Source organism: Candoia aspera, chromosome 1 (genome assembly GCF_035149785.1).
Source record: "Candoia aspera isolate rCanAsp1 chromosome 1, rCanAsp1.hap2, whole genome shotgun sequence".
In the NCBI taxonomy this organism is placed as follows: Eukaryota; Metazoa; Chordata; class Lepidosauria; order Squamata; family Boidae; genus Candoia; species Candoia aspera.
The window spans coordinates 233,360,761-233,384,463 of record NC_086153.1 but is presented as its reverse complement, the minus strand read 5'-3'; the positions used below and the strand labels follow the sequence as shown (position 1 = coordinate 233,384,463).

General features: G+C 39.4%; 1 protein-coding gene across 2 annotated transcripts; it reads right to left on the bottom strand.

Moving 5' to 3' along the window:
- Positions 1-358: 358 nt before the first annotated feature.
- On the bottom strand, positions 359-23,690 carry TKFC (triokinase and FMN cyclase). 2 transcript variants are annotated; one of them, XM_063289182.1, is made up of 17 exons: positions 23,602-23,690; positions 18,327-18,516; positions 17,974-18,084; positions 17,713-17,894; positions 16,079-16,157; positions 12,593-12,682; positions 10,482-10,516; positions 10,325-10,409; positions 9,895-9,984; positions 7,808-7,924; positions 7,316-7,435; positions 5,911-6,048; positions 5,151-5,257; positions 4,345-4,448; positions 3,691-3,724; positions 2,868-2,957; positions 359-2,262 (listed from the first exon to the last, which is right to left on the bottom strand). In XM_063289182.1, exons 3-17 carry the CDS (start codon positions 18,065-18,067, stop codon positions 2,101-2,103), a joined length of 1,527 nt encoding a protein of 508 aa, XP_063145252.1. In that variant the 5' UTR covers positions 18,068-18,084; positions 18,327-18,516; positions 23,602-23,690; the 3' UTR covers positions 359-2,100. The 2 variants fall into 2 exon arrangements, with proteins under 2 accessions (XP_063145252.1, XP_063145250.1); XM_063289180.1 differs by lacking the exon at positions 23,602-23,690 and adding an exon at positions 23,092-23,364.
- Positions 23,691-23,703: the final 13 nt, after the last annotated feature.

Genomic DNA, 23,703 nt, shown 5'->3' with positions numbered 1-23,703 from the left:
CTTTTCTTCTATTTCTTGATAGAGTTGTCTAAAATTGTCCTGATTTAAAGAGATAATTTTCCCAAGCTTAATAATCCTCTTTTTAGAAATTGAATGTGTATTAACTAAATGCCATGGGATCATTAACATCCTTGAGTTACTAAGAGTTTATTAATAATTCTTGGTTTACTAAGTACACCTTTCCCCTAAATTTCTCTGCCTTTCGCATACTGAACTTACTGCAGCTGTGTAATGTCTGGAATGAGAAATTGTAAATTATCTACCTTGCCTAACTCTCAGCAGGATACTTTCCTTTTCTTTTACATTTTAAGATGAGATGCTTGACTCCAAAATGGCTGAAAAATGTCTTGAAACAAAGTTAGTTTAAAGGCTTTATTTGGAAGTAACCAGACAAGGAATAAAAACTTTGTATATTTATTTTTTCTACATTCCTTTTGAAAACTTTCCTTAACACCATTAATACTTTTTTCCAATTTAAATGTAATTTTACTTAATTATAACTGTGCTTTCATACTTACCATTTGTGCTATTCTGGTTATATTGCATGAGTTCTTGATCCTATAATTAACAAAATACTTAAAAATGGGCCCTGCAGTTACCTGGCTGAAATAACTGATTCAGAACTCTTTCACTAACTTTGGGATTCTGTGGCAGAATCATATGACAGAAGTTACCTTTACATACGTAGTTTCTTTGGCTGTCAGGGAAATACACCTGAAACTTCTTTCAATCTAGACATGTATCCTTTGTATAGCTGTCCCTGAAAATGCCACCCCCTGCCTTCCACACAAAAGAGCTAATGTGTTAACCAGCATGTTACCTGAGTAACAACGTACTCTACAATTTTGAAAAAGTGTTTTTGACCTATTTCTAATCCCAACTCAAAGTGCTTCAGTCCCAGACTTCTCAAGGATCCTAAATTCTACAAAGACGAATCTTTATCATCACCTGAAGCAAGACAGACAGACAACCTTGGAAAATCCATCTGTGAGTAATCCCATTTATAAAGCTCCCAAAAGGAAAGTCTGGTTGCCAAGCTTCCTTTACTGTTATTTAGGTAGTAACTAAATATTCCTAGCAGCATACATTTTAACTGGCTGTATAACAGTTGAAATATATTGCCCAGAGGTTAATCAGTATAAATTAAGAGGCTTGACCTATCAGAAATTCAAAAATCCTGACCTAGATTCATGAGCCTTGCAACCAAAGAGGATCCCTGTAACTATGAGAGTGCTGAGTTACTGCCAAGGCTAAAAGGCAGATTATTTCAATTATGCATATATAGTACTGTTCTTTTCAGCATCCAGATATGTACAAACTAAGATTGATCTATTCCATGTTTATAAAAGATATGTGTGCGCAAAGAAGTATGCAGTACCTCTGTAAGTATGATGATTACACTTACGAGATCACGGGGCTCTCTGTGTTCCTGGATCAGGGAATGGATTTAACTAGTCAAGTATCTTGTTTATCTCAGTGGCCAGTGAGATCTCTATGCAAAATCAACAAACAAGGGAAAAAACAGCATCCACGTCTGTCAACCGCTCTTTAGAGGTATACTGTGTTAGTGCATTAACTTCAGCAGCTCCAGTTCTTTGTTTTTTAAAACATATTTTAGACCACAGCCAAGGTCTATGATGTATTTTATAAAGATTCTGGTATCATCAAAATGTGGTATTAGAAATGCTTTGCATACGTTTTACTTAGCTGTGCAAGCTAAGTGGCTACAATATTGTTTGCATGTACCATCACATAGCTTCAGCAAAACTTAAAACACCTCTTGTATACAGTGAAGTAATGCAGTAGAAAAAAACACCTAAGCAACTTGAAAAGAGGACTCTGTATAGCCACAATCCAGAAAGCATGAAAAAATATAATGACCCCCAGCCAAACATATAAACACAACTCAGTTCTCAAACATGGCGTGTCAAGAACAATACCAAATGCTGTGCAAGGAAGCTTTGTAAGTTAAAATAGGAAACCTTGTCATGCCAAAAAGTACCAGGATTTAGTATGTCCTGCACAGCAGGGAAAGAATAGTGATGGGACATTTAAGCAAGTACTAAAGTATGATTTATATTAAGAAAGAATGTAATGAAGTTACTCTGGTTTAGCCTGTAACCCTTCCAGCACTGCACGGAGAATGGCTGCAGCTGCTACAGCACCAGGATCTGGCTGTTCTAGGCGGGCTGAGCTGATATAACTGGCTCTGCCTGCAGCAGCTTCCATATTCTTCGTAGATTCAGCAGCAGCCTCTGCCTCCTTTAGAAAAAAGCAACATACATGAGTATACTACAAACCTGTTCTTTATACAGATGTAACAGTAGATATTTTTTTTATCCCACTTGTATTATTTTTATAAATAACTCAAGGTGGTGAACATACTTAATACTCCTTCCTCCTCCTATTTTTCCCACAACAGCAACCCTGTGAGGTGAGTTAATACTCACACAAAAGTTTCATATCTCAGTCTGAAGTCACAGGCATTATCATTTGGAGTCTAAATCTCCTTTCTGCTGCTTTACTCTAATGCTGTTAATACTTACAGCTTTTTAATATTGATTTTAAAGGTTTGGAGATTTTGGCTGATTATCAAAGTGCAACCATGGAGGCAAGAAGAATATTTTAAAACAGCTCCTTTCTAGAAGCTGGCACAAAACAATGCCAACTCCCTGAAACATGCCTTGCCCAACCTGCACCTTTCCCCTTTCTGAAAGGCTCCAAAGGCTTACCTCAGATCTGTTCCCATGCCTTGAAGAAGCACTTCTCCGATGAAGAAACAGAAGGGTAAACTGGATGTTCCCCATCTTTGCCCTCACTTTGCAAAAATTACTAACTTTGGATTGCATCTATGCGAATAAACTCACTTGTACAGCCTTGTCCAGAACTTGCATCAGATTAGCCTTAGGTTTCTTCAAAGCTTTGAGCTCTTTTGCAGCAGCACAGAGCGAATCCAGCTAGACAAGAGATGAGAATTATTAGACAAATGGTAGTAACAGGGTCAACAAAGGCACTTGGGAGCCTGAAAGCGTGATAATATAACAGCAAGCATGTGCTCTGAAGGAGAGAGCACTCCCACAGAATAAACAGAGATAACGGATTACAAACCATGAACCTTAACTTTCTATAGGAAAGAGCTTAAATGCAGCCCTAAACCTACTTAATAAGCAGACAGAAATCCATTTCTTACATCCAAACTAGTTTTTGATCTGTTTAATTACTCTTCACTCCCATGCCCCTCCTTTCCTCCACTATCTCCAACAATGATAGCAGTTAGGAAACTCATAACTGCTATTTTTGTGGTTAATGGATTAAGACTGATGACTTTTTTGAAAAGCTAATTGGAAGATGTAGGAACAGTCAGAACAGTGAGGAACAAAGTACCTCATTTTGTCCTAACCTCACAAATGTTAAACTGCAAGGTGATTTACTCCAAGCAAGGTGATTTACTGAGTGGGCTAGTTTCAGATTGGAATGTTAGGCATACTTCTAATCCTGCAGCACTGAACTCTATTCACCAATGTCAGTAGAGCCCATCCCCCAAGTTAATTACACTACTAGCATTGAGTACTTCACATATGCTATTGTGGGAAGTATCTGCAAGTAGTGGCTGTTGTCACTCTTACCTCAAACAGTCATCATGGCACTAACAAAAGGAACTTAAAGACAAATCTAGGATAAATTTCTTACCATGGTTCTGTCTCCAGGTGCAGCTCCTCCATACCTGAGGAGGAGGAAATATTTAATAGTATGGGCTCTATAGTATGTGTGAACATACAGCTCTGTCAATCTTGTACTCCCTGGATAGTTCAGTTAGCATGTTTGTAAAAACTGGCTGTGTTCATGCAAGCAGTTAAACAGGCAACAGAAAACTTAGTGGTTTGGGGGATTTGCTGAGGGCCATAGTAACAAGATGATGAAAAAAAGTGTGTGGGATCATATCATACACATGAATGAAAACATCTTCTTATGGAGATGAGGATTAGGGGTTTTCTTGGTTGTAAAAAACTGTTTAAGTTTACTTTATGTTTCCTGCCTCAATTGGCAGGAAACCACTCAGTTGTGCAGTGGAAAGAAGCTCCAAGGACTACAAAAAAGGGTACTGGGGCTACCTGTAGCCCTAGGAGTGCAGCTTACTCAGCCCTGTGGAAGCTTTGATTTCTGGTTAGCTAACGGGAGGAGACAAATGGAAGTGAATGAAGTTTCCTCACAGTAATCCTGGCTTACTTCCTGTAAAAATGGTGCCACTCTTTCATGTGACAATACATGAAATGTTATGAAATAACAAAGCAGCATATATTGCTTGTACTTCCTGAGCTATAATTAAGTCAGAGTTACACTCACAGCATCATAGCATTAATACCAGCATCCACAGCTAAGGACCAGGCTGCTAAGTCATCATCAGTTCGTAGAGATTGAGCAGCTGCTGTCAGAAATAATCCATAAAGCTGCAAATAAAATAAATAAATGTATTCCAACTATTTGCTCATCTGTACATTACACAGCTTAAATAGAAAATGTGAAAATTGCACATATAGGGCTTTATGATTACAAAGCAAAATATCATGTTCTGTGCATTTTTTTCATCCACTGTAAACTTAACATCTTCAGATCTAAAGTCCTCAGTTTTTCCAATTTGTAAAGTAATATATTGGTTTTCAAATGGCTTGACTCAACTATAAATCTGAGTGTTTTAATCTTCTACCAGTTTTCCTAATAGGTAAAATTATTATAAATACATACTTTCATGTTTATGCAACTATATTTCTTAATCCACAAATTAAAGGTTAAATTCTCCTGTGAGTCAAGCGTGATTCCTAGTGATTTGGAATCTATGTACACTTCTTGGCAACAAAACAGAGTGATTTGCTATTCCCTTCTTCTGAGATATTCCTTCAACTTCTCAATTGAACTGAGATTCACCTTGAGGTTTCCTGGATGCTCTCACATCCAGGTACTACCCAGGTCCTACCTTGCTTTGTTTTTTGAGGTCAGCCAAAGTTGGTTAGGTGCTATCAATTAAACTAATAATTAAAGAAATGTTGTTCTGTATTTCTTACTGCTTTCTTCCAGACTAAACAAACCAAATATAGCAGTTCCATTTGCCTTTCACCTTCAACTAACAGCTAATCCACTTGGCCAACACTCACCGCCCCTGAAGAGCCTCCCATCTTTTCCAGCAGCAATGTGGCTAGGGAAGAGAACAGTTGATAAGGGCGCTCAGGCAGAGGTCTAGCATCTAGCCAATTCTGGATTGCTGAGGAAGCAGTACTCATAGTTAGACATGATAATCCTCTAGCTGGCATTCATTAATTCTATTTTTTTTAAAAAAACCTATTTTTAAGCAACAAGTTCCAAGAAGACATCATATAGGAAACTTAGCAGATTTGCAAAACAATTGTGCTGACATCCATGATTTGGTAATTTACAGCACCAGGAGAAAAGATGCAGACACACTCCAGGAGCAGGTAGCTTTCCATTGCCCTCTTCATCCCAGATTGTATTCAACCACTGGCACCCTTGAGGAGTTATTTAGCAACAGAATCAGAATTTTTAAAGATTATATTAGTGAATTGCAGAGTTTCTCATCCAGGGTTCTGTGGAACCCTAGGGTTCCATGAGAGGTCACTAGGGGTTCCCTGGGAGATCACAATTTATTAAAAAAATTATTTCAAATTTGGGCAACTTCACATTAAAGAGGTAAGTTTCATTCTTTATTTTTAGTTTAAGAACACTGTTAAATCATATATACAGGCCTACATATGAAACAAATATAACAATTTAATAATTTCTGGCCTATATTTGAGCCTGAATGTGCAGGGGTTCCCCAAGGCCTGAAAATATTTCAAGGGTTCCTCCAGTGTCAAAAGGTTGAGAAAGGCTGGCTTAGAGTACGATAAGGGAACTAACCGATGGCAGCCTGTGCGTGTGTATTGCCACAATCTCCATCGCCTGCAGCACGATCAAGTTCATTAAGTTGCTCCTGTAGGCTAAGCATTTTAGAGCACACACACTCTAGAACCAATCTCATGTGAGGAGAGGTTGGCACTAAAAGGAATGGGAACAACTGGTTATTTTCTTACAATAATGGTGAAGTTTCATACACTCAGTCTTACAGAAGTACCAATGCTGCCATTGATTTCTCTTTCTTATGAAAATACGTATAGGAAGATAAAGTCTAACCACACAGATCACTTAAGCAACTAATCACTTTATCAGAAGGTTGTTAAAGAAATTTAAGTCTATACTGGATGACTCATAACTTATTTACTCGATGACTGATGAAGTAGAACACTTGTGATAATTCATTGAAAAATTCTTGTGTTTGAAATGAAGTAATCTGAACATTCTGCATGAAATGTTTGTTCTATGATAATTCTCAATTTTTGCGATACTGTGACCACCTAAAACGATAAAATGAAGTTTGTGACTGCCCCATCAAGAAAAGCTATTTCATTGGGCTTAGAGTTAGGCAAGAAATAAATATTACTTTTAATAACTAAGTTTTAATCTATATATCAAATAAAACAATACCCTTACAATTTAGTAAAATAACACTGTTTTATTGGAAATAAACAACCACACCCCAAAACCCAAAACCCAATTTCAAACCTCATTCTTTAATGGGAAGGATGAGTTTGATTGCTTTGGCATAATTATTGAAAGGGCTTTCCTTATCTTAAACCAGCTTCTCTTAAAATGTTGCAACCGCAGAACATTGGCAAACTCTAAGCTGCTTTTGGCTCTAACCCTCCCACAGAAGATAAAAATCACAGACCATCTTCTTTCCCTTCCCTTTCACTGTAATTCCCTCTACAGGTTGAGCATCAGGTCAGATGGTCAGAGATTTGCATATCAGATTTCTGCCCTCCAGATAGAATTACAATTCCTTTGAAAGGAAAATGTGGTGCATTAAAACAAAAACGAAAGCCAGAGCCACTCAGACTTCAGCCAGAGCTCTGGCACCAGAGAGATGCAAGGAAGGCACTCTGGCAATTCTCTACCTATTGTCCCATAAGCTAATATATGTGTCATCTGTCTGTTCTGCTGTGTCATAAAAATGTTAGAGGGCCAGGCTCAAGCAGAGATGGAAAAGAGAAAAGAAGTCAATGCAAGTCTCAGTGACTTGCACACATGCCCTTGACCAAGCCCTGTTTGTCCAATCCTCCAGACAGGATATAATGGTGCCTCAGATCTTTCATTCCCACTCTCTGCCTCCAACATTACCTGATAGCTAGGATCAGTCTCAGCTGATGAAACAAATCCAGCACAGCAGAAATTCCGTTCTAACTGTAACAGGTATTTCAGACTGTACCTCTTGCTGGGTCAGGCCCTTCTTCCTTAGGATTCTCTTTGGGTACTGCCCTCTGTCTTTTATGTCCTGTCACAGACATCCTGATAGGTTTTGGCCAGGCAACAGCTGTAGTATCTGAGTCTGGGAATTGAAATACAGTTGTGGACAGCAATTGAAGATAGTCTCACATTCACAAAAGAACATAAACAAATGAATTCTTGAGAATTCCCAGCAGTTTTTTCTATGTAAAAAAGGACACATATCGGAGAAGACTCCTCAAATAATCAAATCCAGCATAATAGAACTGGAGAGCTAGCTAATATACTGCTTAAAATAAGGAGATACAGTACACAATTGAACATACTAGTTATGCATCTGCAGTGAGCATGTAGCAAAACGTTGAGAAATATAATTTTAAACGGATGGTTCCACGGACATATTCTGATCAATTAACTCACAATTTACTTTCCCAATTACAACAGTGGGAAGAAAACCAGTATCTAAGAAAATTACCAAGGAGGGTCAAGAGTTCTTCATCTACCAGGAGAAGGGTAAGGGAGACACCTGCCATTTCCAGTGCAGTCATAAAGGAACCAACAAAAGTCCGGGCAATATGAATACCTCTGCTCTCTGCAATGATGAAGCAAGGAAAACTTGAAGCATTGTTCAGGGTGAAGAACCAGAATGAGAAGGAAACAGAGGTAACTGTCATGATGAACCAGATTAAGAAAAATGAAAATTCTGTCAATTTTAAATAATGCAAAGTTGTATTTTGGGAAAACACGAGGAGGTTAATCATATACAAATAACTGAGAAGAAAAGAAACCAGTCCACAAAATTTCCAAAGTCATGAGGCTGCAACAAGGAGAAATTTAATACTTGGGCTTTATAAAATTCAAAGACACCATGAGCAGAATTGATTATGAAATGTTTTTACTAATTTTTACTAACTCCTCCCTCACCTCCATCTCCAGAAAATATGGAGGGTTGTGGGGGCCTCTAGAACAGCCGGGAGGTGTCAGAACTGCAACAGTGATTCTTTCCCCTTTCATGCGAGCCTGAGCCTCTGGTAAGTTTTTCTCCTTTCACAAATAGGAGTAGTCCTACCTGTGACAGGGCAATATATAATTGGCAATAGAGAGCCAGTTTGATCTAGTGGTTAAGGCAATGGGCTAGAAATCAGGAGACTGAGAGTTCTAGTCCTGCCTTAGGCCTGAAAGCTGGCTGGGTGACTTCGGGCCAGTCACTCTCTGTCAGCCCAACCCACCTCACAGGGTTGTTGTTGTGGGGCAAATAGGAGGAGGAAGGAGTATTTGGTATGTTTGCCGCCTTGAGTTATTTATAAAAATAATAAAGGTGGGATAGAAAATAAATAAAAATAAAATAAAAATATTCACACCAGATCTATTTACTAAGGTATTCCCAATAAGGCTGGGAAATCTTGACATATGCTAAACAACATTACCAAGGTCCCCCATGAAGAACTTGTGCCTAGTTTTTGTCACTTGTTTCTGAAGAGCAAATACAAGTTAAGAACATCAATTCATTATGGGTACGCAAAATTCTTATCAGCCAGAGATTAGTATAAATTAACGAAGATTATCATCAATTTATTGTTTTAGATTAAAAAAACAAATAAGCATGGTCTCATTTGAAAAATGAATTAGAGTAGTACGGAAGAGAAAAATAATGCACAGGTACACAAAACGCTAACCTACGAGTTAGACATTATGTAAATTTTCGAAATCTACTTTAAAAAGTTCTGGAATACATCACACAATGGCAAACACTGAAATTTGGTGGTGTGATTTTCAGGTAAAAAACATGAAAATAAAAGTGGGAATGAAGTCTCTGGAGGCAAGTCTCACCCCTTTCCCCTCCAAACGGATCCAAAAAACCTCCCAAAACAAAACCAAAAAACAAAACCCAGAGCAAAATTTCAGCTCCACCCTTTCTGGTAATCATCCACTGAATAGCCTTTCGCAAGCTGGGAGGATGAGTTGCTGTCCCCAGTCCAACAGAAGATGTCTACGTTTATACAAGTAGGATATGAGTTTTGCTGAGAGAGCATCCAATTATGTTTTTGTTAAGGAAGTTTGATGAATACAGTTTGCTCGTTTCAAGGGTTGCTACCCTGGAAATATAATTGTCCTCTGGGCCAGAATAACAGTTCCTGTATTTTTCCCCTTCCCCCATATAGTGGACTATGATATATTCAACTGCCTGCTTGGAAACAGCTTTTGTAGTGTTCCAGTTCTCATGCTGGTCTAAACAATGCAGGTTGATTTATGATGCAGCTGAATCCCAGTCTCTTTCCACGTGTAAGATAGCTTATGCTTACTTCATATCAACACTGTTACTTCAAAATTCGATTTATGTGCCTATTACATTAAATGTTATATCCTTGTTAGGTCAAGAAATGTACCCAAAAGGTGTCTGCTCTGGAGCAGTTCTTGACTGTTTACACGACAATGAGTTTAACCCCAAGTAATTACAGTAGAAGTATGCAAAGCATTCAAAAGAGTGCGTGCACTTTGTTTCACTTTGCTGGTAGCTGGATGGTTGTCTTCCTCTACTGTACTTTCAAGAAAAAAACTTACCGAGACAATGCACAGCGGATCCAGCAACTATATTCAACTCAAGATAGGATAATCCACCCAGGTTGTTCACTACCAAGACCACGGAAGAACCTGAAAGCCAAAGCAAAGGCTGGTAAAATTGAAAGCTGCTTCTACAGGCTGGAAGCCTAATATAAACGTAATCTGCAAATATTAATACACAGAGGATGCTTTAAGTACATTAGATTAGTACATGTAGTAATGGTAACAGTCACAACAGTCAAAATGTCCCTAGGCTTGCCAATCGCATAGTAAATTCTTGTCAGAAAATGCTGTAGTTGAGATAAAAATTCATTACAGTGGCTGAACTGATTAGATTTTTTTAAAAAAGAAGTTAATCACACAGAAATAGTGGCCAGTGTCTTTTGGGAACTTTGGGGAATAATAGGTATATCAATCCAAAGTTACTCACCAGGCCTGAGGTGCACACGTGAGGCATTGGAAGGGTTGGTCATGTGATCCAGCATTAGGTTGACTATCTGATCTGCGGATGCCATCTGTGAAGATGACATGTGTTAGTGGACAAGCTTATAGTTCTAGACATGCAAGATGGATCACAGCCAACTTACCCTCATTCTGTGCACACCTGCTTCACCATGGATTCCTACAGAAAAAAGCAAAGGACCTTCAGCTGTGAGTTTCTTTTTCAACTAAAAAAAATTAATGTAATAACAAAATCCTAACCACTCTTGGATTAAAAACCAGAAAAGTGCATTTATTTTTGTACTCACACCATCACAGCGGGTTTTAAAAATTATTACATATTTTAAAAAGACTAGGAAATGGATAAAACAAATACAAATTCTTTGAAAATAATATAGAAAATAGGAAATACAGATAAAGAACAAAATATTGGCACGAGCAGATAGCCCTGAAATCTTAAGCATCATATAACTAAAATATTCTCATACATCATTAAAAGCTTATAATACTATAGCATATTTCATGTCCATTTTCAAATAAAAACAAACTTTAGACTAAAATTACTTTGTTAACACAATTCAGACCATTAAAAAAAGGAATAAAAAGAGAAACTGTGATAAACAATACATTAAGACAATACAATAGTATAAACTCTAAAACCCAAATTTTAGATGTGGCACAATTCCATGTATACAATCATAATCTAATTTTTTTTAGCTTTTTGTACTTTGTAAATACGCTGTATCCTCATGACAAAAATGGGGTAGTTTAAATTTTAAGAACTGTAAACAAAAAAGTCCATTCCAAATTGTCAGAGCTTTTGCAGCATCAAGAAAAGTCATGACCAATTTTTAGTTTTTTTCTGATATATCTTATCAATAACATTTTTCAAAATCCGTTGAATCGTGTCCGATTCTTGGAGACTGCCTGGACACGTCCCTGCAGTTTTCTTGGCAAGGTTTTTCAGAAGTGGTTTGCCATGGCCTCCTTCCTAGGGCTGAGAGAGAGTGATTGGCCCAAGGTCACCCAGCTGGCTTTGTGCCTAAGGTGGGACTAGAACTCACTGTCTCCCTGTTTCTAGCCTGATATTTTAACTACTACACCAACTGGCTCTCAATAACATTTAGAATATGTCTAATATTATTTCTCATATATCTCTTCGGGATAAAATCCATTTGACCAGCGAGTATCCAATTAAAAAACCATTTAACCCCTTAGCAAGGATTGTCATACGCAGTTTGTAGTCCACATTAAATAACAAAATGAGCCTGTATGCTTCAGGATGAATTGGATCCTTTCCTGCCTTATGAATTAAAGAAATAAAGGCTTCTTTCTACAATGAAAAGAGTTCTTCACATATCTGAATCTTGTTCATTGCTAGGGTTAAAGGAATTTTTTTAGAATTTCCTGAAAAGTCTTAAAATTGCAGAAAAGCCATTAGGTCCTGGAGTTTTATATTTTTGATTGCCTCTTTAGTTTTATCTTCTGTTACGGGCCAATTGAGAGCCTCTTTTTTGTAGATCCGTACATTTTGCAAGTAAATTCCATTCAAATATTTGTCAACTTTTGCTGGGTCAGACTCCTGTTCATTGTATCATTTTGAATAATAATTGACAAGCTGAAATGTATTTGGTTCTGTCCCAGATAGAAGTAATAGTTTTTTTACTCTGTTCCTTCCATAATTGATAAGCTAACAATTTGTCTTGTTTCTTGCCTTTTTCAAAATATTTTCAAAATAGTTTTTTCTAGTAAAGTTCAACTTTTTGTAAGTTACATTTATTTCCAATAAATCAAGTTGGTTCTGTATTACTTTTATCTTTTGCTCTATATCCAAAATTGGATTTAGTTTATTACTTGTTTCTAATTATTTAAAATCATTCAGGAACATGTCTTTCTGCTTTTGGATGCCTTTCTTTCTGTCTGATGTTAAACAAAACCTCTCATGAATGCTTTAATAGCTTCCCTTGCTGTAGTTAAGGAAATTTTAGAAGTTAAATTTGTCTGGAAGAAACTCTATAATTCTTGTTGACATTCTGATTTAACCACAAAGCAGTTTACCCTGTAGAAACCAGAGCAATAACCTGTAACATTCCATCGTAAGTAATGCAATAATACATTCATTACAACTAGCTACATCTGGTAATGGACATGCAAAGACTCAGCCTCCAACTCAGAACTGGAGACATTCCCAAAGAGACTTCATTCATGATGCCATTCTAAAGAAGGGGCTAGACAAAAGTAATATACACATTCTTACCTAAACCTAGCTCAAGTTCATCATCTGCAAGCTGGAAGGTGGGTCTAGATCCTGGGACACTGCAGGGGGACAGACTTATCCCAAGAGTGCCTGTGCAAATAAAATGTATAAAAAGAAAAATGCAGCTATCCCAGGTAGCATTCAGTGTCTATGTAAGAAAATAGATTAACAAATATATTTACTGTGTTGGAATATGACACAGAATTCTAAACAGTACTATAACTTCATTCTGTGGGATGGAATTAGGAGAAATGCCAAATTGGAATAAGTACCATTCATACTAGAAGATCAAGTATAACTTTTAACAAAATGTATTATTCTTGTCGTTCTATTCTTTTCAAGAAAGGATATGCATATTTATATTCCATAGTTTTCTCATAAGCCCCTGTCAAAGAACTTAAAACAAAGAGATTATGACTAACCCAAAGTCACCTTTTAAGATTTGTAACTGGGATTTAAAATCTGGATCTTCCTCGTATTTCCTCATTCCAATTGCTACTCACTATAGGTAGTCCTTGCTTACTGACCACTTGTTCAGTGACTGTTTGAAGTTGTGATGGTGCTGAACAGGTGGCACTTACGACTGATCCTCAATGTTCCGGCCATTGCAGCACCCCTGCAGTCGTGTGATTGTGACTTGGGCGCTTGGCAACTGGCTTGCACTTACGACAGTTGCACTGTCCCATGGTCATGTGATCGCCATTTGTGACCTTCCCTGCCAGATTCTGACAAGCAAAGCCAGTGGGATGGGGAAAATTGCAAGTCACTCATGTAAGTTTCCCTGGCTTTCTTGTGCTCGCGCTGTGCCATCCACCTCCTGGCCTTCCTGTGCTCATGCGCAGCCTGCACCAAGCCTCCTGGGCCCCCCCCGGCCTCCCCCAAATCACATGTGGCCTGCACCAGTCCTCCCTTTGTGGCGATAAAGGCAATTAAATGTAGTTATTCCTCTGAAATAACAGTTTGGAATTTTTTTTTATAATAAGAGTAAGATTTTTTTTTTTATGTACAGTGGTGGAAGGTAAATTTCCTTAGGGGAACAATGGAAGATAAATGTAATGGGTTGGACAGAGATGGTGAAACTGACTAAAGGATGAGAGATAATACTTAGTTTAAATTTGTTTCTGGTAGAGAATCACTTTTGGGCTTTTTGTTTGTAACTGAAAAAAAAATGAAGTTTTATTTTTGGATTTTATTAGGTTGAAATGGATTATAGAAATGTTTATAATAGTTAAAATTGGAGTAAGAAATTGATGTATTCTTTATATATATCTTTGTTGTAAAGGGCTAGAAGTCATTCTTTTTGTATCTTTTTCTATTTATTTCTGCACTTTTTAGTTTGTCTTTTTTCTTTAGTTTCCTTTCAATCTTTTTCTATGTTTTCATGTTTTACCTTTACTTTGAAAATGCAATGAAGTTATTTAAAAAATGTATTCCTCTGTCCTTATTACATCTGCAGAAAGGCAATTAGGGCCCTGTGTAGGGTAACTCAGTCCCACATAGGTAAGGAGGGACCGTGGGAATACTTGCAGGGTCACTGTGAGGATTACTCTTAGCATCCATTGGATAAAATCACTTAGATTCGCTCAGAGTTGGATTCTGATTGTAGAGATCCTATGGAGTTGCCTGAAGTACAGTCTTGCCTGGTCACCTGGGAGAAGTTTGAACCTGTTGGCCCTGGTGAAGTAGACAGGGCCTCAGAGCTGTAAATTTGCTACCTGTATTTTAGATCCCTGTCCCTTCTGGCTAATTAAGCTCTCCTGGGAAGTGACAGACAGCTGGGTTCAGGTGGTGTGAATGCTTCTCTGTGGGAGGGAGTGGTTCCATCTACATTAAAGGAGGTGGTTGTCTGCCCCTCCTTAAGAAGGCATTGCTGGACCCAGCAGATGTGGACAATTTCTGTCCAGTTTCCAACCTTCCTTTTTGGGGGAAGGTTGTTGAGAAGGTGGTTGGCTTATCGTTCTGGAGGGCTCTGGAATAAGCAGATTATCTGGACCCTTTTCAGTCAGGATTTACACCTGGCCATAGTACCAAGATGGCATTGATCGGACTTGTCAGTGAGCTTTGGTAGGCTGGAGGTGGGGGTGGTGCATCCATTGTGGCCCTCCTTGATCTCTCAGTTGCCTTCAATGCCATAGATCATGCTATCTTTCTGGGCTGGCTCAGGATATTAGGATTGGGGGGCACTGTATTATGATGGTCCTCCTCCTTTTTCCAAAATCAGTTCCAGTCAATGTTGATAGAGGGGGAGAGCTCGAGCCAGAGGCCCCTGTTTTATGGGGTGCCTCAGGGCTCTACTCTCTCCCCACTTCTATTTAACATCTATATGAAGCCACTGGGAGAGGTCATCTGTCAACATGAGGTGCAGTATCATCAGTATGCTGATGATACCCAGCTGTATAACTCTGCCTTGGGCCGACCAAGCAATGCCTCTGAGGTCCTTTTCCGGTGCCTGGACGCTGTGGGGGTCTGGATGGGGGAGAACAGGCTTTGGCTCAACCTTGGCAAGACTGAGCAGCTGTGGCTTTTAAGGCCACCAGGCTCTGGAGATTTTCCATCTTTAACTCTGCCTGTGGGTGCAGTTTGGAGATGCTCCTGGACTTATGGCTCCTGCTTGATGATCAGGTGGCAGCTGTGGCTAAGGAAGCCTTTGCACAGGTTTGTCTTATGAGCAGTTGCACCCATTTTGGGGAGGTCTTGATCATGGTGACTCATGCCTTGGTCACCTCCTGCTTGGACTACTGCAACATGCTCTACATGTTTATATATACCACCCAGAGTGGCTGGGAGTCAGGCAGGGTTGGGGCTGCCCTTGAAGGTCATTTGGTGGCTGCAGCTGGTCCAGAATGTAGTGGCATGGGAACTTTTTGGTGTCTCTTGATATGTACATACAACACTACTGCTGTGAGAGCTGCACTGGCTACCAGTAGGCTTCTGGGTCCAATTCAAGGTGCTGGTTACCACTTATACAACCCTACATAGACAGCACAGGACCAGACTATTTGCAGGCCTGCTTGTCCCCCATTGTCTCTGCCCACCCCACCACATCTAGCATGGAGGGCATGCTCTGGATCTCTTCCATAAAACTATGGAATCTTGCTGGACCCCAGAGTTGTGCCTTCTCTGTGGCTGCACCTGCCCTGTGGAACAGCATCCCCCCAGAAATCCGGATGGCAGTTATCCTGCTAGTCTTTTGTAAGGCTGTGAAGACCTAGCTGTTGCCCCAGGCATTTGGGCCAGGAAATTAGATGAGCTCTGCTGATGATGTGGTTTTTGTTTTGCAGGTTGTTGTTTTAACCAGGACATCAGAGGTTACATGTTGTGGTGGCTTTAATCTTTGTATACCCTCCAGGTTCACTACTGTGAGATGGATGGCTCTATAAACTGGATGATAGATGGATGGATGGATGGATAGATGATAGATAGATAGATAGGAAGGAATGAGCTACATTCAGTCCAGAGACTTATTCTAGAAAAGTGAACACTTACCCATTGCTCCTAAAACAGCAGAAATTCTATGAACAATTTCATTCAGACCAACACCTGCCTCAGCCAATGCTCCAGCCATCTAAATATAAACAGGAAAAAATGTTACATGGACCCCCCAACACAACAGTTTCAACAGGTCACAATTTAATTCTGCACCCAAAAGTATATGAGATGCTTCTCTCCTAAAGAGGAAGCAAAATGCTTGTGAATAAAGTGTTAGGCTGTCATTCAGTTGAAAGCACTATACCCCTAAGACTTATTTGAAGTATCTACATTTTCTCTCTTCATGAGTGTAATATTTTAGTAGTTTGCAAATTTAATAATTCCAAGGCAGAATGCTGTCAGTTCAGGACTACATTTGTTTAAAAAATTGGATTTATTTTAATGGGCTTTATTTCCACATACAAACCCATAGGATTGCAACAGTGTAGCATAATCTACACTCAGAAATAAATTAAGTTCCATGGAACTTCTTTCCTATTACATATGTACAGAAATGCAATTTAAATGTGTATGACAAAAAACCCCATTAAAATTATTAATGCACTGTATGCACAGTTAAGTTTTATTCAGACAAAAAAAGAGCTCATATAAAAAGTAGATGAAATACAAAACTAAATAAAACATTCTTAGAAAACTACATGATTTTCCTTTTTTAAAAAAATTATGATTATGTGAATTTATCTTCAAAATATGATAAATAGTGATATTAATATCTTGTTCAGTTTTATAGAAATCTGCAATTTTTAAAAAAGGATATGATGTACTCAGTTCTATACACTCAATCAATTAATGAAATACCATACTTTAAATTTCATGACAATTGTAAGGTAAAAGGTAAAGGTTTCCCTTGACGTTAAGTCCAGTCGTGTCCGACTCTAGGGGGCGGTGCTCCTCTCCGTTTCAAAGCCGAAGAGCCGGCGTTTGTCCGTAGGCACTTCCGTGGTCATGTGGCCGGCATGACTAAACGGAACGCCGTTACCTGCCCGCTGAAGCGGTACCTATTAATCTATTCACATTTGCATGTTTTCGAACTGCTAGGTTGGCAGGAGCTGGGACTAGCAACGGGAGCTCACCCCGTCATGCGGATTCAAACCGCCGACCTTCCAATCGGCAAGCTCAGCAGCTCAGCGGTTTAACCCACAGCGCCACCGCGTCCCCTGACAATTGTAAATTCCCTATTTATTGACATTTTATTCCTTTATCCATTACTTTTCTTTTTTTTCTGTAGTCATTTTTTAAAAATGTTTCAATAAATAAATTAAAAATAAGAAATAAGAAGACTATTCTCAAAAATGTATTAATTCTTGTAAGTATAAGAAACATCAGCAGAAACAATCAAAACAAAAATGTTTTATGTATATTTTATGAATAGTCTCTATATGTAGAGCTATAAATCTGCACAGAACAGTTTACAGAATTTTCTCCATACTCTCAAAACCAAACTTAGTAGTCAGTCACCAAATACTGAAGCTGAAAGACTGAATGCAATGAGCAGCAAGCATGAACAAGGCAAGGTAATTGGTATTATCTAACAGCTTTTAACAGAAAGCATAGTTTGAGATTGCTGTTGTGCAGTGAAACCATGGCCAATGACAGTATTTGCCCTCAAATCAAAGATGGATGACTCTTACCTTATGTATGAGCACTGTACCACATAGCCCTCTCCTGCCAGCCTTCTTCTTGGTGGCAAAGGCAGTGTCGTCACCAATTATCACCATCTGCACAGAGATCCCTTCTGTCTGTGCTTGTTCCAAAGCCAGCCCAAAATTCAGGCGGTCTCCTGTATAGTTCTTCACTATTAGCAGTGTCCCAACTATAGAAGAGAGAAGAATTGAATTGTCTTCTGTTCCTTATCCAGATGGGATGTCAGTCCACCAAAAATGCTGCCATACCTGCTCCAGCTTGTTTCACAGTCCGAATTGCTGTTAAAATGCTACCCACTGCAGGGGAAGTGAATACTAGACCAGCGACCACTGCAGTGAGCATTCCCCTTCCAATGTATCCTGTGGAAAAATGATAGACAGGATGGCATCATATCTGCACTGGGAATATCTCATATCTTGCTTTTTCTGCAACTCTACTGGTGGCTCAACATAAACCAGCAAAATGAATCCCAGTCCAAGCAGAAGAACTGTGGTAATAAAGTTTTCAAATTATCTTGTCCATACATATGAAGTCACATATTGCCCTCACTTCTTTGTATTCAAGCTTTCCAGAAGCCCATCATAATCTTGATCCCACTAACCTGCATGTGCAGGCTCATGCCCTGATCCACCTCCAGAAATAAGTGCAACTTTGCCTTCTATATTCTCTAAGTCAGAACGTAGTGCCACTCTATGTCCATGTAGGAGCTGAAGATTAGGATTGCAAGCCACTATTCCAGCCAATGAATCATCTGCACAACTCAGAAATGTGTTCACTAGTTTCTTTGAGCCCTAAAAAAAGGAAGTACAACAACAGTGTTCACATATGCTCATGCTTGTACATAAAGCAGTTCCAAATTTGTGACAGTTTTAAAGATTAAAGCATGTATTTAGAATTAGATGTCAAAATGAATCATGATTCTTCTGTGATATCTGAAATGTAATCTTTGCAGAGACATAAACAAATTGTATCTGCTACTTGAACTAACATCTCCCCCACTGATTGCTTTGCAACTGCCAAAAACAAAACCATTACACAGCTGCTTTTAGTTTGTGTGTGTATTAACCTTTGAAATTATTTTCAGGATAAGAGAATTTCAGATATTTAATCACTTGAAATTTAGATTCAGTCAAGATCTTGGGGACCATCCATAGGCATGGTACAAAGGGTTCTTTGATTCTTCCCACATCCATGTCAACATGGATTCCACAACAATTACAAACATCCAGCATGCTTCCCTTCCACTATTCAAGATAATTGCATTTATAAGAACATAAGAACCTCGCTAGATCAGGCCAACCCATCAGGTACAGCATTCTCTGCCCATAAAATCCAATCAGATGTATATTAGAAGCTCATGAGCATGGATGAATAGTATTCTTTTGACATTGTTCTTTGGCAGCTGGTAAAACACATAGCCTGATATTCAGGAGGTAGCATGTAGCCATCAAGACAAATGACTCCTCTCAATAAACTTGCCTAGTCCTATTTTAAAATGGGTTACAATGCTGGCCATCATACTATCTGATTACAGCATATTCCACAATTTAATTCTGCACTTTTTAAATTAATCTTAATTACTGCATTTTGAACAGCTAGATCTTTCTGCATACAATTTAATGGATGATGTAGCATTCTATTATTATGAGAGAGAGAGAAGCTATCATCTCCATACTATTCAGGATCTTTATCTCATATCCCCTCATTCATCTTCATTGTAAACTAAAACCCCCAAACACTGCAATATTTCCTTTTAGAGAGAGCTACTTTAGCTTCCTAATCATTATGGTTACTCTTTTCCTCTACATTTTCCTGCTGTGTAATAGTGAGATATGGTGAGCAGAAATATACAAGGCATTCCATCCCACAATTATTTTTAATTCAATTCCCTTTCTAATGAAATTCAAGATTTTTGCTGAAAGGAAAGAGGAAGCAGCTTGTTTCCACTCACAAAGGCTCTCAAAATTACTGGGTTTCTCTTGCCAATAGCAGCAAAAATACAATGACCTTGCTCTCCTGCAAATGTGGTATCCTGCAGCCTACCGTTGACCAGTGGGCAACCTGTGATTTTTGGAACGGGGCACAATTGTTTGTTGCCACTGGAATTGTGGCAGCTTGGTACAGTGCCAACATTCAGGGACACATGAAACTGAAGACAATGGTTGCAATGGCTAAGTGGAGGCAGGGGGAAACGAAGGAGCTAGGAAAATTATTGGGCTGACCAATACACAGGCCAAGTTGAAGAGTGAGATTCAGGGTTCATCAGTCTTGCCCTATTTATACCTTAAGTCTCCTCTGGATTTTGTCTTGACCAAAATCCAGGGCAGACAAAATGTTCTGGGTTCTGCTTCTACTGAACCACCCTCCATCCAGAACAATTTGGATGAATGTCTGAAACATAATTTTTTTGTGTAGAAAACATTTCCCAATTTATGCACACCTCTAAACACAATGCATGTAGCTATAAAGGAGTACACAAACAGCTTGGAGAAAGTATTCAACAGCCATGATATAAACACTAGCTTAGTCTGAAAAGGGAGGAAGAAGTAAGAAACTCAAGTTTACTCTGCCTTGATTCTCTTTGGTGTAAGATGGGGGAGAGAGAATCGCTGTCAGGCTCTCAAGGTTCTGTTATTACACTAGGATCCTACAGTAGTCTCAGTGGAGTCTGTTTCCTGACCTGGCCAACCCGAAAGGTTGACAGCATGCACATCTGTTGTAATGTGGTTTGTTTGGTTTTGGTATAGAATATCATATGGCCTCAGCTACTGTAATATACTGGAGAGCCAGTCTGGTGTAGTGGTTAAGGCATCAGGCTAGAAACCAGGAGATCATGAGTTTTAGTCCCGCCTTAGGTACAAAGCCAGCTGGGTGACCTTTGTATAGTCACTCTCTCTCAGCCCTAGGAAAGAGGCAATGGCAAACCACTTCTGAAAAATCTTGCCAAGAAAACTGCAGGGACTTGTCCAGGCAATCTCTGAGAATCTGACATGATTGAACGGATTAAAAAAACTGTAATATAAAACCATGATTAATGATGTATGAATTCTGGCAACTTTTGCTTGTGAACAAAACATGGAAAGTGTGAATCCAGCCACAGCACTGCTCTATATCCATGCTGGTGGCCCAGCAACTTTTTTTTCCTGCCAAGTCCTTATGACATTGCCATCATCTGATCCCCAACCCATCTGTTAGGCAGATTAAAATTGTTTTAGCTATTCTGATATTAAAATAGTGTTTTCCCCTTTAAGCTGGCAACAAGCCACAGCATGGGTACACTCTGATGCACTTTGCTGACAGCCATCTTGGGGATGAGATCCCCTAGCATGAGCTCTCTCCTTTAGTCCCTGAGCACTGTCTCGCAGGATCATTCTGCTTTGAACAGCTGAAGTATCTAGTTTTTCAAACTGGGTCCTCACCCTGTACCTTCTGGCCTCCAAGCTAATTTCTAGCTTAGAAAACTTGATCATTGTGAACAGCAGCTGACCAGTGACATCAGTGTAGGAACTGAATGGAGCGAGCTGTTTTTCTCTCAGGACTGCTTCATGGCACAATCCTCCTCACACTTTCAGTTGTTGGGCTGATTTTGAAAACAGCTCTAGTGCTCTTCTGGAGTAGTGCCAAACCTGTGTCTAAAAAGAGCCCATTTATCAACTAATAATCAGGCCATTTTAGGCATGAGTTTAGCACTACTCCTGAATATCTGATGACAGTCAGACTTCCTTTCAATGCACCCATACAAAACCAGAACTAATTTTGACAGATGGCTAAACCCAGTGTTCTAGTCATGTATCAAAATTCATCTCCTTCCCAGTCATATTAAGAAGAGTGGTTGGTGAGTGTTTTCCTGCTGGCTGGTGATTTGGTAATAAGGGAGGAAACAGAGCCAGGAAAATCCACCAGTCGATCTCCTTAAAATGCTCTGTACAATATAAATAAAGGCAAAACCATATGCCAGCATCACACATGTGGCAGGATAGGGACCGCCACTGGGGGTAGCAAATTTTATGCTAGCTTAATTGTCTGTTGGCTCAAGGACTAGTGAATTGTATTTTAACTCAAATGTGAGGAAGAAGCTCAAGAGTTGTATCTGTGACACTTTCCAACTGAAAAGTGGCCATGGCTAGAACAAAGAAGAGTGCAAGAACAGGAAAAATTAAAATGGATGTTATTTAATTTTAATTTACTTTAAATTAGTATCTCTAATATATTCTCCAGTAATTATATTTAATTTCTTCTGTCACATTATAAATGAATAATGGAAGGGTCTCTAAAGGATGCATCTAACCCTTTGTACAGCTGAATGTCTTAAGTTGTAATTCTAAAATCAGAAGACAGACTCAATGAATCCTGTATGCTGCGCTGCTATTCTACTTACACATAAAGTAGAACAATTCCTTCTGTCTAATCCCTGTTTCTTCACCTAATTTTGTGTAAGCATATCTCTTACTAGTAATTTCAAGCAAATTTATGGGCTGAAGCTCAATTCTAATAATGTCAAATAGTTCATATGGTCACAGCTGCATGATTTAAAAAAATCACAAAATGTCTCCTGTTGACCTGTGAAGTATATGTTCTTTTGGTTACTTTTACACAACAGGTCAAAATGCTGTTATTCAAGCAAACATATGACTTGGATAGTCACTGAGTTTGAGATCTGATAGTAGTATTCTGCTCAAGTGCTACTGAATCTTCCAAGTTTTCATCATTGTTGGTTACTGTTTATACATGGCATGAGATTTACACCAAATTGTTGCAATATGGTATGTCCCTGTTTCTTGAATGGGTCAGCCCCACCCTGTTTCATTCCGTTCTTCTTATTTTACCCACTTAGGGCCCCCTTCTCATTTGTTTTCTACTCCTGCGATCTTGTGATTCCTTCAGTATTGACTCTTGCTGCCAGTTTCCTTATTATTTTGCAGTTAACAGTTAAGAATAACTGCTAGAAAAAAAATATTTTTTTCATTAATAATGGAAGAGTGGACAATGCTGTTGGAAAGTGTCAAAGTTCAAGTTCCAACTACACTACACTAGATGAGCTGGACTTCTAGTAATTATTAATGCTCCAGATGATTTAATTCACACTCTTCTCCATGGAAAGGTTGGCTAAAGCAGTGGTTCTCAACATGGGCCATATGGCCTCCCAAGGGGCCATGCCGTATTTCTAGGGGGCCACAGTCTGTATATGAAACAGTTTAGATGAATATACAGTGCAGATGGTAAAGTCCCCTTTTTCCAGCTAACAATGACGAGGGGGTCTTAGAGATAAATGAGGTTCGGAAGGGGTCCATGAGCAAAAAAAGGTTGAGAACCCCTGGACTAAAGCACTGCCGTCTTCTCCCTCACCCCGAAATATTAGGTCTCACCTGCATGCTGTCCCAAGTTTCAGTTCTAGAAGCCAGTAAATTACGTGGGCGCCACAATGAAAACCACCTTTTCTTCCACCCTGTCCGACAGAACGGATCGAAGAGGAGGCCGAACTGAGCTCACGGGACCCTTCACGGACTTTGACCCGGAATGCAAATACTGAGCTCGGCTTGAGTCTGAAACACGCGCGCACCGCCTGACAAGGAGGGGAGGAAGAAGCTCATTGGTAGAGAACAGCGCGAGCTCTGGCAGTTGGCTGTGGGGGTCTCCGTGTCACGCTTGTTGGAAGGAGGGAGGCGACTGCCAGAAGCAAGGCGCGCGCCGCGAAGAAAGGAAGAGAAGCTACCTCGTGCTAAAGCCCGAAGCGCGATTGCGCTAGCATATTATGTCCAGCCCCTCTTCCCCACTTCAGCGAGCGTACAGATTAGCTTCCCTTGCCACCGGGCTCTTGGTATGTGCGCTCACGCGCATGCGATGAGGGCAACGTCCGTCCTCCTAGATTCGCATACCCCCTTCTGACCGGAAGAGGTCGCTCTCGCACTGGTACGAGGATCCGTAATCCTCTCGGCGTTCTTGTTTCCCGTCGTGCCCCGCGCGAAGCGGGACGCCGG

What these genes read in the sequence shown, in the direction of transcription:
- TKFC (XM_063289180.1), bottom strand. An exon ending in ATCCGCTGTGCATTGTCTCG is followed by an intron (nt 7,925 to 9,894) that starts GTAAGTTTTTTT and finishes TCATCATTGCAG; the next exon opens with AGAGCAGAGGTATTCATATT. An exon ending in GGTATTAATGCTATGATGCT is followed by an intron (nt 3,725 to 4,344) that starts GTGAGTGTAACT and finishes CCTCCTCCTCAG; the next exon opens with GTATGGAGGAGCTGCACCTG.